This window comes from Mesoplodon densirostris, chromosome 8, assembly GCF_025265405.1.
Source record: "Mesoplodon densirostris isolate mMesDen1 chromosome 8, mMesDen1 primary haplotype, whole genome shotgun sequence".
Lineage (NCBI taxonomy): Eukaryota > Metazoa > Chordata > Mammalia > Artiodactyla > Ziphiidae > Mesoplodon > Mesoplodon densirostris.
Genome location: NC_082668.1, coordinates 72982173 through 73000147, shown reverse-complemented (window position 1 = coordinate 73000147; position 17975 = coordinate 72982173). Strand labels below are relative to the sequence as shown.

The 17975-nt window shown below is 39.2% G+C and overlaps 1 protein-coding gene across 3 annotated transcripts in view; it reads right to left on the bottom strand.

The window, feature by feature from the left end:
* The window catches only part of FMNL2 (formin like 2), a 306084-nt gene that overhangs the window by 115411 nt on the left and 172698 nt on the right, over positions 1 to 17975 (bottom strand). For all 3 annotated transcript variants that reach the window (XM_060106297.1, XM_060106295.1, XM_060106296.1), the window contains exon 2: positions 14692 to 14775. In XM_060106297.1, the coding sequence (XP_059962280.1) occupies positions 14692 to 14775 (84 nt within the window). The remainder of the gene's footprint in view (positions 1 to 14691; positions 14776 to 17975) is intronic.

The following is a 17975-nucleotide window of genomic DNA, read 5'->3' as shown; positions in this document are numbered from 1 at the left end:
CTCTGGGGCAGCTCCGTGACAGCAGAGGGGAGAGACCCCAAGCCAGGAGTTCCAGCCTAGAGTAAGTTTTTAAAAGACAAAAAACATGTTCTACTTTTCCTTGAGTCTCAGTATGTAGATGAATACTCAGCACCCAGTCCTTAATAATGTTCAAAGAATTAAACTTCTTTTAAATGTCATATACAAGTCACTTCTCACATAAATTACGAGTAAGTTTTTAAAGTTTAAAAGTACTCAGAGAGACTGTAAACACTCTGTACAAGGCATACACCCAGTGGATTCTGTGCTAGATATGTCAGCCAAACTCATGTCATAGTGAAAGGACATTTGCTGCTAAGCTTGTGTTGTACCTCTCACGGCTCTGAAACTGCCAGTGCCTTCCATAATCATACATTTCTCATTAACTCAATCCACTAAGGCTTACACCAGCCTCCCCTCTCCCCACTGGCCACTAGGAAAGTCACTCTGCCTATACACAGGCCAGCCCTGCAGCTAAGGAAAAAAACAAAGCATTGATTGGATTCCATTTAATGACCAAGGTTCAAATCTACGGCAACTCAAATTAGAAAACAAGGCCATTCGTGTAATGACCTATATGGGAAAAGAATCTAAAAAAGAGTGGATATATGTATATGTATAACTGATTCACTTTGCTGTACAGCAGAAACTAACAAAATATTGTAAATCAACTATAGTCCAATAAAAATTTTAAAAAAGAAAACCAGGCCATTCTTAAAAGGAGCTTAAATGAAGGGCTGTGACAGGGAAGTGCTAGATTTGTTGGGCAAGTCACAGTACATGGAACTCTTCAGCTATGCTACAACATGGCCTTCTCTATAAGACACAGGCAGGCAGTCTTGGTTCCTTTCTGACCAGCTGAACTGTTTCTCTGGGGCCTCCCTCCACACCCCCCTTTCCCCACCTAAATCTAATAAACTGTCATTGAAAGCCTTTTTGCATAAAGATTTGGAACTGGACATTCCACTCATCTAGCACAACATTTCTGATCCTTTGCATCCTTTCTATCCATGTGTATAATTACAGGAGAAATTACTTAACTGAGGTTATTTTGGCATTGGCTGGACTTACAACAAGTATGTCATAGGCATTTCTGCTCCATAAATTCTACTTGGATAAGCAGCTCCAAATTCAAACAGAATTTCACTCAAGTTTATCTTATATCTTCATAGTCTGAGGTTTAAGAAAAGAAATTATAGTGAGTCTCTGGGAAATGAATGGCTTGTGGGGGACACACTTAGTGTTGAGTTTCTTCCCTGTTTGGGAAAGTCACAGGGTCACTGGCTCTATTTCAATAGTGGATTAAGCAAAGCTACACAAACTGCTTAAACACCCTTAGGGATGAATTAGACGTCACCATCATTATACCATTATTAATGTTTCATTATTCTGCTCCTGTGATAAATTTAGATGGTGAAAGTTCAAAGGGCTTTGCTTTTGTGCACAGAAGCTCACTAAGCTTGATTTTTCTTCCTAGAAGCTGAAAGTAGTTGGCCTTCCTTCGCCAAGGCTGAGTAAGCAAACTGTTGTCTCTAAATGAGCTCTAATTACAACCAGCATCATTGTCATTAGTGAGTACTAATTTGCAGGACTTAGCTTGGTGCTAAATGCTCTTCAGAGCTACACTGACAGGAATAATCTCTGTCCTCCAAGGGTTTACCTTCTAAAATGGAGAACGCTGAAAAGAGTAGATGAGGAGGAGGAAAGACAAAAATAAAATATTGCATTAATATTGTATATAGACAGAAGTGAAGTGATTTACACAATATAGCAAAGGCCAGGAAAGAGTGCATGTGTGGGAGGAGGAGGTGCCAGGACCAGAAACCAGGTTCCTAAGCAGGGAAAATAAGGTTAGCCATAACATCTCAGCTCTCACAGCGGCAACAACTTATACACACATGAAGAAAATGTATGCAAACAGAGCCAGATTCCCCCCAGGAATTGAGAGTACCAAAGTCCCCAAGGGAATGCATATTCCATGTTTCCCAAAAAGAAAAAAACAAATTCTGACACTTTGGAAAGGCTGCCAGATGACTACCCCACCTACAGAAAGTATGCATATGAAAGAAGAGGACAATTAAGAGAAAATGAAGAAAAAGTATTAAGACTCTACCTACTTATAACAACTGATGGCCAAGAAATCACGTTCAGATGGGACTCTAATTTTGTCTAACGACTACCAGAGGCAGCTAGTGCCAGCTGTGCTAGTATTTAGAAGGATCCCTGCAGTTATTATTGGATGAAAACATTTTGCTAGACAAGTCCCTGCCTCTGAACATCTTAAATCTTGCTATCACATTTAGGTCTCCTGTTTCCAGGCACTAACATGAAAAATGTCAAGGTGAAAAAAAAAAAATTTTTTTTTTGGTCATTTCATTCTTCCATTCATCCAGAACACATTATGCAAGACACCATGTAAAAAGCACAAAACGAAACAAATTCGATGCCAAAGCATTAAATCTCATCTCTGAGATACAACAGACATTTATGTAATACAAAGCAGAATATGATAAGAGCCATATGGGATCCTCTGGAAGTTCAAAGAAAGGTAAGGCTCTTTCCAACCAAGATGATCAAAGGAACTTCCCTGAAGAAACTGGCTTTTGAATTGTGTTTTGAAGGACAGGCAGCATATAGATATCCTGGGACGGTGTGAGAGGCAGGAGTCAGAGACATCCACATCGGGGAACATGGGAACAAAGGCAGAGAAGCACAGGACATGTGCCAGCAACTTCAAGGCTTTAGCTGGGTGCCAGTAACACAGTTTATGAAAGGCAATGGCACAAAGGATCTAAACGGTAAGTTGGAAAGGACAAAGGCAGATGTCAAATAATAAGCTAATGCGTACAGAACAGACAACAGGGAGTCAATGAGGAGTTCTGAATAGTGGAAGAACATACAGTTAATACCATGCAACTCCCCTTTCTCCATTCCCAACTTTAAAAGTTGGCCATTTCTGCACTTAAGACTAGTGCAGAAAAATCAGCATGTCAGATGCATTCCACAGCCACAGTTTCTTGGAGGGCCGTGAAGCATTCTTCAGGCCCTGAATATGAAATCATTTTCCTAGTCTGAGAGGAGAGGACAACTTTCCAAGTGTTCCATTACAGCTCTCAGACTGAAAATAACTTTTGATGAGACTTTTCCAAATGATTTCCTTTATTTAGACTAGCAAAAGTCTCTTTTAGTTCAACAGGTCTTTCCTAATCAAAACATCCTATAATTCATTCTTTAATATTAATTTGGCTTCTTTAATCCTATTCATAGTTCATCATTTTCCCCTATTTAAAGTGTTTTTATTGAATTTGTTGAATTTGTAAGGAAGGAAGCCATACTAATAAAGTTAAACTAAAACAGCCTTCCACAGCAAAGATGATGAGTTAAATATCCAAGTGTTAAAACAACATAAAGTAGTATTTGTATTACCTAGTCGAAATTCTTGGCTATTACACCTTAATAAATAATTTAAATTATTTTCTGAAAGATAGCGTCAAAGGTCAATCTCAGTCTAGCCTGTATGCCTCAAATTGGCTATCTGATTCTTCATTTCCTGTAACAGCATTCCCAAGTTTACAGAAGATGATCATACAATAAAGTTTATTTCAAACAGCATCACCAAGTTGTCTGGGTCAGCTCAGGCAATTTAGTTGTTTTAAGGGGGGTTCGGGGGATCTGTAATTCCATTTGTATTACCAGGCAGGAAGGCAGGCAATGCGATGTTCATTTTGGCAAAAGATAACCTAAACTTCATATCAGACTGAGCCCCAGGCCTCTTGCTCTAGCTGCTAATGCCGAATAGCATTTCTGAGACAGCATTTACATCAAGCTGCCAAAAAGGATTCCTTTAAAAAGGAATAATTCCCCCCTTGTTTAGCTAACCTTCTCCCCATTTTCTGTCCCTCTCTCAGTCCCTGTGGGATAGGCCAGCATCTTTTCTCCCCACTATAAAAATTGTATGACAAAGGGAACCTCTGGAAGAGGAAAGATGTAAACTCACTTCTGGGTTCAGACTCAATTTTACATGTCTCCAGAGATACTAAACTCTAGAAAGTTCAACATATAGAGAGCTGGCATCTGCTCCTCTCACTGCTTCTCCAGCGTTTTAGAATCAAGAAATTGGAGGCCTGGAGTAAGTCTTAATGGAAGAGAAACTTGCTTTCTGGAGAGAAACTAAAACTTGTCTTCTTTTTAATAGCAACTAACTCAGGTTTGGCAACTTCAAGAAAAGGACAACAGTCCCTTTAAACTCTCAAGGAGATTCTGAAGAACCTAGGGGCAGGACAGGAATAAAGACGCAGACCTATGGAATGGACTTGAGGACATGGGGAGTGGGAAGGGTAAGTGGGACGAAGTGAGAGAGTGGCATTGACATATATGCACCACCAAATGTAAAATAGATAGCTAGTGGGAAGCAGCCACATGGCACAGGGAGATCAGCTCGGTGCTTTGTGTCCACCTAGAGGGGTGGGATAGGGAGGGTGGGAGGGAGACGCAAAAGGGAGGAGATATGGGGATATATGTATATGTATAGCTGATTCACTTTGTTATACAGCAGAAACTAACACACCATTGTAAAGCAATTATAGTCCAATAAAGATGTTAAAAAAAAAATCTCAAGGAGAAGATAACTCAGAGACAATTTTTTTTTAATTTGGCAAGAATGCATGTCCCAAAGCCAATTCATGCCTGGCCTGGCCCCCTGCTGGAACTCAGAACAGACTGGTACTATCAACCATTTAGAATCCTTTCCAGACTCCAAGTATCACAGGAGGTATCTGTTTTGGGAGAACTCAGACCCATACCCTCTCTCACTTTACTCTTTGCTTTCCCTCACCTATACAACTAAATGCTTATTCAATGAATAAATTAATGAATACATAAATAAAGGCAAATTTTAAAATTGAATACAATCTAAAACAAATGAAACTATCAGACTATCAAAATTAGTAATCATAGCAGAGACTAGCTGTTTACTAACACTTTCTTCTCTTTCCTGGGTATTCAGCCAGCCTACATTTCTCATCCTCCTTGGCAGGCCTAGCCAAAAAAATAAGACTATAACACATGCCACTTTCAAACCTGGCCCAAAAAAACTCTCCAGGTGTCCACCTGCATTTTCTTTCTTCCTTTGATTGCAAAGCTGAAACTTTATGTTGAAAACAGCCTCAAGTGGATCCCTGATTAATTCTGTGTAATTTAACCTCCAATTGTCAACAATACCAACTTGGATTGTTATGTGAATGACAAGCTTGTTTTGTAAATCATTATGTGTCTTGGCATCTATAGTGGGTTGAATGGTGTCCCCCAACCCAAAATATTTGTCCATGTCCTAACCCCTGAACCAGTGAATGTGACCCTATTTGGAAAAAAGGGTCTTTGTGGATACAATGAAGTTAAGGATCTTGAGATGAGATCACCCTGGAGTATCCAGGAAGGCTCATACCCAGTGACAAGTATCCTTATAAGAGACAGAAGAGAAGGATCAGATACAAGGAGAAGAGTTTGGGAAGGCCATGTGAAGATGGAGGCAGAGACTGAAGTTATGCAGCCACAGGCCAAGGAACGCCAGTAGACACCAGAAGCTGGATGAGACAAGAAGGATTCTCCCCTGGAGCCTTTGGAGGGAACACAGCCTGGCAGACAGCTTGATTCCAGACTTCTGGCCTCCAGAACTGTGACAAAACCTTTTCTGTTGTTTTAAGCCATGGAGTTTGTGGTCATTTGTTATGACAGCCCTAGGAATCTCACACAGCATCTGTTTGTTATCTATCATTACTCTAACTTATACTGGAAGTTAATAACAGAAAAGGTATCCACATCAAGTGACTTTAAATGACAGTGCTCGGCACATCTTTAATAGGATGCATTCTGAGGACACAAAGGTACAAAAAAATTTATCCTTCACCTAGTAACTTTAGTTAGTAATATTTTAGTTAGTAATGATATTGGTAGTTGTTATTTTGAAATTTTTAACATTATAGGAAAAGACAAATAATTGATGTTAGGAATCAAATATTTCAATGAAAAAAGGTGATAATTATAAAATCAAAAAAATAAGTGAATTAATATTAAAAATTGATTTGGAAATATCAATTTGAACTCATAATGATTAGACATACATTTTCAAGGTCCAGACACTTAAACTGAGACACAAATTCACCCAGCAGTTGTGACAACCTAATAATATGACGACTTCTAATACCATCCCCTGGGAAAAAGAATAGGGCTCCTTGAAGAAATGTCTTATTCTAGGTCAGGTGCAAGGAAAGTACAAGTTAAGCTGAAGAAATGATTTTTGCACCATACAAAAAGCTTGTAAGGATTAATAGGGTCATGTCAAAGGGAGAGAGGAGCCAGCATGAAGGAGCTCCCAAATGTTAAAATGTTGTTAATGTGAGCACCCCCCCCCCCAAAAAAACCTCCTATTGATTGTGACACACTGACTACGAAAATCCATGGGTTCATGATGATATTCACAAAAGGAAGCTAAAGAAAACATTGGTCACCTTTTGAGGTATCTATTAAACTAAGCCCTTACTTTGAAAAATGACAGTTGAGGGAAAGAATTACAGGAATAATTAATTCCAGGGTAAACCAGCACCAGGTGAAAGCTCTAGTTGCTGGCTTAATGTTGAAGGGAAATAAAATTAGAAAATCGGGTTTGTTTTTCTTCCTGCAACTCCTAATGAAACTGATTCAGCCAAAAATTATCAATTGGTTTTAAAACTCACTAGGTACAAGGCTGATAGGTAACGAGACGTATATATGATGCCAAAGTAACACTCCACAGACGCCCTTCTGCCTAAGGGAAAAACATACAACAGAGGAATCAGGTTGTCATCTGATCCTTTGACCTTTATTATCTAATGGTGAGACATCAGACATTATTTGTCTCTTATATTCCAGACAAAGACGTTCAACATCAATCTATCGTATCTTTACATCTAACTTCTGGTTAACAGGAAATTCAGGAGCTCAGACACCTCTAGGAAACAATCAGGTAAATACAGGAAACAAGATTTCCTACAAAATGGCTTGCCTGGTCACTTTACTATATGAGCATCATGAATAAAAGTCTGTTCTAGATTAAAAGAGACTTAAAGAACATAACTGCCAGATGTAGTGTGTGATTGATTCTGGACTAGTTTGAACAAAACCAGGTGGGAAGAACATTAAGAAAAATGAGAAATATGAACCGGGCAGTAGACGATATTAAGAAATTATTACTCATTTTAATTGTGATGACTTTATTTGGATACAAGAGAAAAATTCTCATTTTTATAAGATGCATAGTGAATTTTTTAAAGATGAACTAGAAAACAAAATACCAAACAAAAAATCCAACTAACGCACAGTCAAAAGGAGGATTACACAGAAGGGAAAGACCAAATATCAAAACGATGAAAGAAAAATACTAAGGGTTTGAAAGATAGAATTTAAAAACAATTAAACAGATCCCCAAACCTAATAATGATTTTAAACTAAATAGCATTTCAACATACCACAGAACTATGGAAGTACAGTAAAAATGCAAACAACTTAACACCAAATAATATTAAATATAGTAATAATGTCAGCTAGCCAGAGGAATGAATAAGGGGGAGAGGGCAGGGAGATGGCTGTCTGCTGTCCCGACAGCTGGGAAAGCCTCAATGAAGTGAGCTGGGCTAAATGTAGAATCAAAGCCTGGAACTGGGGGATAGAGGCTAAAGGCAGATTAAATCGGGAGTCTTGGAGCAAGAGGAGAGGGGTGAGAGCAAGGCGAAGGCTACTGCTGCATCACCATCTTTTCCTTCTGCTTCTTTCCCACTATCTATGCTACCCATACACTGCTCCAATGACTAACATGACAGCTGACACGGAAGCAGGCTACAGCCATCCTTCCCACCCTCCCTTGTCACGACTCATTTATTTCCCCTGGGGCTCCAAGGACAAGCCCTCATTAGCTGAATCTGATGGTCTACAAGAAATAATTTATCAGTATCCAGTAATATTTGCTTACCTGGCAGAGAAGAGCTCTAACTGGCTCACAAAAACATGAACAGTTAAAAAAAAAATCAGAGATATATGTGTGCTCTTCAATATTTTAGGAAATTTCATTCCAGTGGCAAATTGGCTTAGTAAGCTATCCAGTAAGTAACTTTCTTGTCTTTCAGAAGAAATAGTATTAGAAAGTAAGTGAAGGGTTTAAAAATAATTATATTCTTAATGATTAGATACATTCAAGTGGTCTGGGTCAGTTGTGTGGGAAAAGACAAGAGCAACTCTCACTGTACTGGAGTATCTTAGTACCACTGGCCTGGCTCAGCTCTGGCTAAGTGGCAGCAAGGGCCTTCCCCTTTCCTGACTAGGACACGTACATGCCAAGCCTTGAGAGCTGCAATCTGATCTAAGTGGGTATGATTTTCTGCCACCTCTTCACTCTCCCCTTTTTTGTCTTTGTTTTTAATCTCCTTCTCCCATATCATGCTATACAAGCAAAGGGAAGACACCCATCTCTCACGAGGCTACAGTGCAAAGCAATAGCCAGCCATTAGGGGGCAAGGTCGAGCCGTGCCAAACCACGGCCCCCTGTAAAAAAAAAAACAAATGGTGCCATCACCAGCAAAGCCACAGGGGAGTTTTCTGACCCAGCTCAGGTATGCACTGCTAACATTTTGGGACGGGATTACTTACATTCGCGGAATCTACCCCCCTCAGTGTTAGTCATCTACAATGTCCTGAATTTTTGACTAACCACTTCCACTTATTCAGCTGAGGCACAGTTACGAACCAAGCCACCACCACCGCTAAGGTCTACAGACCCCATTCCCTCCACGCCAACATCACCTGAGAAGCCATAGAATGAAGCCTTGGTGATAGCCCCTTACCTACTACAATTCTGGTTTCAATGGATTGTTTCTAGGTCCCTAATAATTGAAATGGCTCATGACTGGAGTTTGGAATTGGTGTTCTTGTCTAACCCGGGTGGCCTTGGCACTGGCCTAGTCATTTATGCTCTTGAACCTCCATTTCGTCATCTATAAAATAAGGAGTTTAGTGAACAGGCAGGAAAGGTAAAAGGATTTCTGCTTTACTTCCTATGATCCAATACAGTTAATTTTTTTTTTTGACAAGCATGCATTAAGTATTCTTTCTTAGAAGAATTTAAAGAGTGGCTTGAAATAAATGATCTCTAACAACCCTTCCAGATATAATGATCTGAAAGTCTTAAATTCATCCAGGATCTCTGAAGCTCCCTATATGCAACCTTTATCCTTAACTTGTGGGAAAGTGCCAAGACCCCAAAGCCAACCAGTGCAGCACAGGGTCTGTGTTCAGAGAGCACTGAAAATTGAGGCCAGAGTGAGAGCAAGGGCTTTCCCTCTCTGCATAGATATAAAGACCATGGAAAGAGCCCTCTTATTGCTACACAGCTTGTGAGTTTTCATTTGCGTTTGTCAAAAGAACTTAGTATTTCCAGCTTTTTACTCTCACACTGTCATTTCATCTATTATAAAATTAGCCTCTGTGTCCCCACTGAGTCCTCGAATGGATGTCCTCGTGGAACTCTGCCCACTTACTACAGCACAGAAATAAGTTCCCTGGGATACACCTCATACTGCCCAAAGCCCAGCAGGGAAGCCTCTTTCTTCGGCTTCTATCATCCCACTCAGAACAGACTTACACGGTTCTCCCATGTCTAACCTTCGAGACCCACTGGAAGCACAGGTCATCTTTATATTTATGCAGTAATCTAGGAAAGGACTAAAGGATACTGCTGGAATACTGTTACTGTAGAAAGCTCTTTGGGATTTTCTCTCTTAAACTTTTATTTTGCTCCTGAAATTAGCCAAAGAACTGGATTTTCAGTTGACCATGGGTAGGTGGAGACGGAGCTTCATTGCAGATATGCCCATATAAACTCCTTCTTATCTACATGAGGCACCCTGCCCTCTTTACTGTAGTTTCCAGAATTGAGAAGTGAAGTTTAGTTTCACTTATCACAAGCAAATTACACCAACGGGTAGAGGAAGGTGAACAGAATAAAGAAGCAGCAAACCTCTACCTCCAGGCTACGTCTTCCACCTTCCTCTTTCTCCCTTCTGCCTTCTCCTCCTTGTCCACTGTCTCCCAAACATTTAGCTTTTTCTTCCATTCAACACACTTACGATAAGCACCTATTATGTTTCAGGCACTAAGCAAGGTGTTGGAGGTACATCAATAAACATGGCCCATGCCCTTCAGTAACTTGCTCTTGGTGGAAGAGACATATTTAAATACTTACAAAATAAGTGACACACTTAACAGAAACCACATGAAACTATGAAAAAACTGATGCTTCTAATTAAATGGTGAATTGTATTCAACTGAATTCATAGGTGAATAATGATGAAGCATTTATTCTGACCCTTTATATGCTGCCTTAAAGGAAAACAACAGATAAGATGCACCGATTTGCACAATGCCCACAGCAGATAGAAAATTTTAGTATTGTTATCTGTGCAAACTTAATTTTTGTTCACCAATAATGCTGATATATTTTATGTTCATCTTGTTCAAAAAGAAGACTTCTGAAACTTTACAGCTTCATACAAGATTTTTTTTTTAAGTGAGGAAATCGATGTGGAGGGGAAATGTGGGCAGGAAAAATTCGATGAAGCCATGGATGAGGCTGGTAAACAAAACGTAGGCTACTAAGATACTGTATACTCGGTAAGGGAAGACCACAGATTTGGCTCCAAGCATTCTAGCAGTCAAGGGAAAAAAGGAGAAACATGACCAGTTCCATGATTCACAGTGTCCACATGATAATTTTTCATGGAACTGAAACCTGAAATAATCTCTCCCTGGGTCGTCCAACACTCTTGTTCACATACTTCTTTTTAGAATTAAATTTCTTTAATATCCAATTTTACTTTGCAGACCTTGCGTATAACATATATTTTAAGATAACAGGTAATATATCTGCGTTATTTGTTTTAAAAGAAATAAAATTAATATTTGTATTTAGTACGCTATTTGTGCACAAAGCAACAGGGGCCAGGGAATGGGTTGTGTGTCAGGGAGCAATGACAACACACCACGATCATTGTTTTAAGACTCCACAAAAGAGAGGTTCACCTTGATGTTTTCTTGGACTGAAATCTATAGCTGTGGCTTTTCCTGACAGCATCATGCACCATGTATTCAAACCGCAAAGTATGTTTGGGGAACATATGGTGATTGATTCAACAATAAATTTCCCTGAGTCTTTTGAAGACAAGTTGACAATGAAAATAATCATGATTCTAATACTTAATATCTGGGCCCCTCAGCCACAGCAGAAGCAGCCCTACCACTTATGAAGCACTTACTATATGCCTAGTGTTAGTCTACGTACTGTACATATATTGCCTCCAATCTTCAAAATAATTTAAGGATGTTAGTATTAACTATATTTTACAGATGAGGAAAAAAATGAAGGTAGTTAAGTAGCAAATATCTTTGTTTTTAAATTTTATATTATAAATTTTCCAAAATTCACAAAGGTTGAGATTTTACTATAATAGACCTCAACATATCTCACCAAGATTCAACAACTAAAGGTTCTTCCACATTTCCTTTATCTACCACTTTTTTTCAATGAAGTATTTTACAACAAACTCCAGTCATATCATTTCATCCTTGCACAAGTACATGTTTCTTAAAAAGTAAGAACAGATTCTTATTTCATCCAGTACCAAAACCAAACCCAACAAAGTCAATGATAATTTCTTGGAATCATCTAATAATTACTTGGGAGTCACAAGTCAAATATCCCCAATTTTCCCAAAAAGTCTTTTTATAGTAATTTTTATGTAATTTAGTGTGATTTTTGTCACACTAAAGAGAAATCCACACCCATTAGCAGTCACTGCCCATCCCCCCTCCCAGGCCATGGCAACCATTAATCTACTTTCCGTCTCTACAGATTTTTGTGTTCTGGACATTTCATATAAATGGAATCATAAAAACAAATGTATTTTGAGTGTCTATCAGTTTAGGTACCACTGACAGATATAGATAGGTACCAAATATATATATGACATGGTCCATGTAGGTAACAGATAAACAGTCAACAAACACCAATACATTATATTTGCCATATAAATACTACATTATGAATGCTCTCAGCTCATGGTTTTTATCTTTTCCCTCACAAACATACATAGGAGAAATGATATTCATGTGTATGACATGTGACAAAAAGCCCAGTTTTCTGCTGGCCACAATTCTCACAATGACTAATGGTTAACCAAAAATGGTAGTTCACCATAATGGCAGCTTAGTGCCTGTGCTAACAACTCCCAGCTTTCTCTCCCTCTCAGGAACGCATGCCAGAATGCAAGTTGGAGAAACAGAGATAACATGTATTTTTAAATTTATTTTTAGTATATCATTCACAAACTTGAGCACTTTATAAGGAAGGAAGCAAAGAGCTAGTGGTTAAGGGTATAGACCCCAGAATGTACATATTCTCTAGGATCAGACTGTGTACGCCCCTTTACTACATAATAGCTATGTGACCTTCGGCAATGATATCTCTAAGTCTCAGTTTTCCCTGTATGTCAAATGGAGATGTTAATAAGTATGACTGCTTTCAAGATTTAACACAGAACTCTTATGAAGAAAATCTGCTTATTAAATGTTGGTTACTGGCAATAATAATTATTATGATTATTTCCCTATTATTAACAAATCACACATGCCGCCTCAGAACTGATGGAGCCACTTCCATTTGCAGCTGTCAGCATGTGTGAAAGTCACCACCAGAAAGGAACCGATGAAGTAGCTCAATTCTCCACATCCTGGCATATTAACATTTAAGGGCAAAAATAACCTGAACATTGAGGATTTGAGAATCAGAAACATAATCAAGATAACTGACTTGTTCCTCCCTCTGCCTCAAGATCCCCGCTAGACCCCATCACCAACTCCATGAAGCTACTTATGGGCTGAGAAGAGCACAGCTGTTAGAAATGTCCATCATCAGCAGGCTTCCCTTTCTAGCATGTTGGAGATGCAAACCACCACCCAAGAAGACCTTCCTTTGCCTGAGCTCTGTGCTCCATCACAACCTGTCATACACAGGATTTTTTTTTTTTTTTTTTTTTGCGATACGCGGGCCTCTCACTGTTGTGGCCTCTCCTGTTGCGGAGCACAGGCTCTGGACGCGCCGGCCCAGCCGCTCCGCGGCATGTGGGATCTTCCCGGACCGGGGCACGAACCCGTGTCCCCTGCATCGGCAGGCAGACTCTCAACCACTGCGCCACCAGGGAATCCCCATACGCAGGATTTCTCACCACGCCTGGACCTCTCTCATTTGTGTGGTTACCTTTCCTTTACACTAATTACCCTTATACCATTTGTTCACTATCGTAAAATCATTTCTCTTGGCAGTAATAGGTTTAGGTAATACTCATTTAAAATTAAGTCTCAAGGAAGAAGACTGTGTCAGCAAAGTTTTATTCTTTTGCATCATGGTCCTATAAGCAATAAGCTTTCTCTTCAGCTTGTATCTACTCGTGGTGCTCAATATAGCATGCAGAACAGAGTATGATGTCCCTACCACTGCTTTATTGTTTTAGTTCAGAAGCTAAAGTAAAGCAACACACAATGGGCACTTCAGAAGCTCCATGTAAACTGCAGGTATCTATTCCTTAGGGAACATGGACCATCTACCTTTGGGGAACAGAAAATGCCTCTGCTCCCCTGACACATCTGTCCCACAGAAGAGACCAAAGGGTTGGAAGGAAATTACAACACTACCAAGAATTTCCAGGGTGGCAAGGGGTTGGGGGTACATGACCACCCTGAAGACACTCATAGCACAAAATAAAAGAGCTAATATATAATATACAGAGCCTATCTTTACTTTACAGGGTGAGCCTTCTAAGCTTTAAACAATTAGCCTGTACCTGCCCAGGAGTGAAGTCCCCAAAAAATTACTACCAATTAAAATAATATACTACATACTATTTTAAAAGAATGACATAGAGACATCCATACTGAAGAAAATATCAAGATGCAGAAGAGTATGTATGGGTATTCACATATTGTTTTTAAAAAACAAAAACAGAAGAAAAAACTAGATGGAAATACTTCAGAGTCTTACCAGTGGGCCTTTGAACTGTAGAATTTGGAGGGTAGAGAGACAGAAAATGGAGAAATCCCCTTTTTATTATATATCTCTCTGAAGAGTCTAAATTTGTTATGAGTTAATGATAAAAACACCTGGGTAATTGTTATAATATGAAATAATTTTTTATCAGCCCAAGCAATGGTTCTTTATAAACAATTCACCTTCTTGCATCAGTAAACATCAATACACATGAATAAGAAAGCCAACTAAATTAGAGGACCTGCATTATTCAAGAAGCATAAACTGCTATGTAAGGTAAATAGAAAAACAGATCAGCTGAATTTGATTTGTCCACTTGACCAGAGTTACCAGAAATTTTAACTAAAAAACATTTAAAAATAAAGTAGAGAATTAAAATAATGCAAGAATAAAATGTCATTTTCTAACTTTTCCTTTGGTCATAATCAACAGGAAGGCAAATCACAAGACAGAAATTCATGCATCTCCTGAAAAAAGTCTGATATATTTAGGGAGGAAATCCGGTTCTCTTCTCTCATTATTTCTTGAAAAAAAGCATCAATGTTTCTTACCTGATCACAAATCAGTTCCCACTTCTTCTCATTGTCATATTGCCGCAGTAATCTGGCTTTGTCAGGGGGTAGGTTCATAGCATTCTGTGAGAAAAAAAGAGAAGAAATATGTCACATTCCACAACAGACTGCTAATGGGTAACTCACTGGCAGACCAAAGAATACTACTGTGGTTCTTTAATGACTTTTCAAATCCTAGCATCTGATTAACAGAAACACCCTATACAAGTCATTTAAACAACAAATCGCTTGAATGGGAGGAGAGAGACTCTGAAGTCCTATGTTGGGACACTGAGGTAGTCTGCTCTGAACTACAGACTTGCATTTCAGGAAAGATAATGCCTTATTTCTTCATTTAATTGCAGGCTCCCAGTCTCCTCAACAAAAGGTCAGAGGTTATTACTGAGAAGGTATTGGCCCAGTTTTTTTCCCAGGCATAAGAGTCTTTCATTTTGGACAGTGGGAACTTGATTTTGTTATATCCTTACCAAAGTTTCCTTAGAAATCACAAATCAGTCCTGGAAAAGTCCTCAAAAGACCATATGTCCAGTTTCCTGCCCCCAGGGTGTTTTATTGTCCCTTGCTTCCCCGGCCATCCCAAACTGGGAGCACAGATGCTCTCTTTGGCAGTCTTTCCAGTACTTCCTTTCTTTTTCTTTTCCTAGTAGCCCTTTCTTTTTAACTGAAATATAGTTGATGTACTATATGAGGTTAGTTTCGGTGTACTATAAAATGACTTGACGTTTGCATACATTATGAGATTATTGCCACAATAAGTCTAGCAACCATCTGTCCCTACAAAGTTATTACAGTATTGTTGACCATATTCCTTATGCTGCATATTACATCCCATGACTTATTATATAACTGGAGGTTTGTACTCTCAATTTCTTTAATTTCTATCTATCTATCTATTTATTTATTTATGGCTGCATTAGGTCTTCGTTGCTGCGCGGGCTTTCTCTAGTTGAGGTGAGAGGGGGCTACTCTTTGTTGCAATGCGCAGGCTTCTCACTGCAGTGTTTTCTCTTGTGGCAGAGCATGGGCTCTAGGAACACGGGCTTCAGTAGTTGAGGCACACGGGCTCAGCAGTTGTGGCACACGAGCTTAGTTGCTCCACGGCATGTAGGATCTTCCCGGCCCGGGGCTCGAACCTGTGTCCCCAGGCGGATTCTTAACCACTGTGCCACCAGGGAAGTCCCCCAATTTCTTTTTAAAGCACTACAGCCCCACCAGACACAGAACAGAAAACACCAAAAGAAAACTCAATGAACAGAACTACTGATAGATAGCGTCAACTTTGACTCACTTTGCTAGACAACTATGAGTAAAAGAACAGATGAAAGTAAAGAAAACAACAGTGCAACTGGTTTTTGTTCCCTCTGTGAGACGACAGCACTCCTTCAGGACATATGTTACCATCAGCAACCTCAGTTCTCAGTTTAGCTATATTGGTGTATGAAGTTGGGTTTGCAGTGAGAAATGTACCATGAGCTAAAAGATGTCTAGACATCGGTCTTCATAAAACCCTCCTCCATCAATACAGCACGCCTTCTACAGTGCTGATCATGATTTTCCCAGGTACATACATATGTTATTAGTCAAATGTCCCAAATAACCAACCATACACATTTTCAAGATACTTGGCTTGGGACTGAGGTGAGATCTTTGGGTACAGAACATGGCAGAGTGAGAGAGCGCCAGAAGGAATTCTTATCTGTTCCCCTGGTCTTCCTGTAAAGCTCCCATGCTCTAAACAACTGAGCCAAGTATTCAACTAACGTCTTACATGTTTAACTGCCCTAACCCCTTAGATCAACACTCTAAATCATGCCTATCTCATAATAAACAATACAGCCCCTTGCGTGGGTGAATATTCGAGTAGACAAATTCAAAGGTCTTGAACTTATAATGCTCAAGCCCCTAGTTCTCTGGAGGACTTGTACTTACAGAGAAACAGTTCCCCTTGCCACCAGTACTGTCTCATGTCATCCAGTGAAACAAATTTCACAGAGGCAATGGTGGGTGGGTTATTCTGACTTAATGGCAGAGAATTAACCTTCGATGATTTTGATAGATATAACTCAAGCATTTTCCCCAGAGCTCAATCTAGCATCCAGACTGGTATGCCTAAGTAGGTAGTAGATATCCCACTTACTGATTTGAATCTAATAATCTCTTCAGAATATTAATTTTTTAATAACCCCCAAAGCTGACAACATACTTAGAAAATCTTTGGACCCCAGAGATTTCAATGATACTGCCAAGGCTTCTCCATAGAAATAATGTGAAATGGGAAAAATTATTTTCATGTGGCCTATCTCCATGTAATATTTACTTGAACTAGAATAGAAAATAACTACTTGTATTTATTTGTAATTACAATTTTATAATGTTCAGCAACAACTCCTGGGATAAAGCAAAGGAGAATTCCATGTGTGCCTTTCTGAGGGAGCCCAACATTACTGACCATTAAATAACCAGTCTATCGTTGCTTATTTGCACCCTAGAGATGGATCATTTCCCCTTAAACTGAATTTGACCCTCATGTTAGTGCCCATGGGTGTGATTATGCATTAAATAAGAACAATAAGATAATAAGGCAGGTGAAATGAGTTTTTCTCCAAGTCCTTATTAATCTCTCATGGCATAAACAGGTAAGATAAAGAATGCCTGACCTCTTACAAGGTGCCAAGCCCTGTATAAGACAGTCTGCATACACAATTTCATCTAATCTTCATAACAAACCCATGGGATAGATACAATTTTCCCCATCTTACAAATGGGAAAACAGGCCTAAGGGTGCTTGCTCAAGGTTGGACAGCTTTACAGAAAACAGGACCTAAACTTAGTCTGTTAGACTCCAAGGACAAACACTAAAAATGCCTCCAATTTTTTTTGTTTGTTTTGTTTGGTTTTTGTTTGTTTGTTCTTGTTTTTTTGCAGCAAAGTAAAATTGCAAATAACTGACCTTCTGTTACTACTCCACAAGACATTCATGCAGAAGCAGTCTGCAAACACTGCTACGGAAATTAGATGCAGGCCCTGTTGTTACTGAAAAGAGAAAGCCAAGATGCTCCTTTTGGACCAACTTTTATTTTAATAAAACAGTCTTTCTTTCAAATGTTTATGAAGCACCACCCTTGTACAAGCACTGTGTTCCACAGCACAGTGGGGAACCAAACAGATACGGTCCCCATGGAGCATCATATTATAATAAGAGAGGTAAAGATGAAACAAACTAATCTTCTCAAACTCTTGATAAGTCTTGACAGAGGTTATCA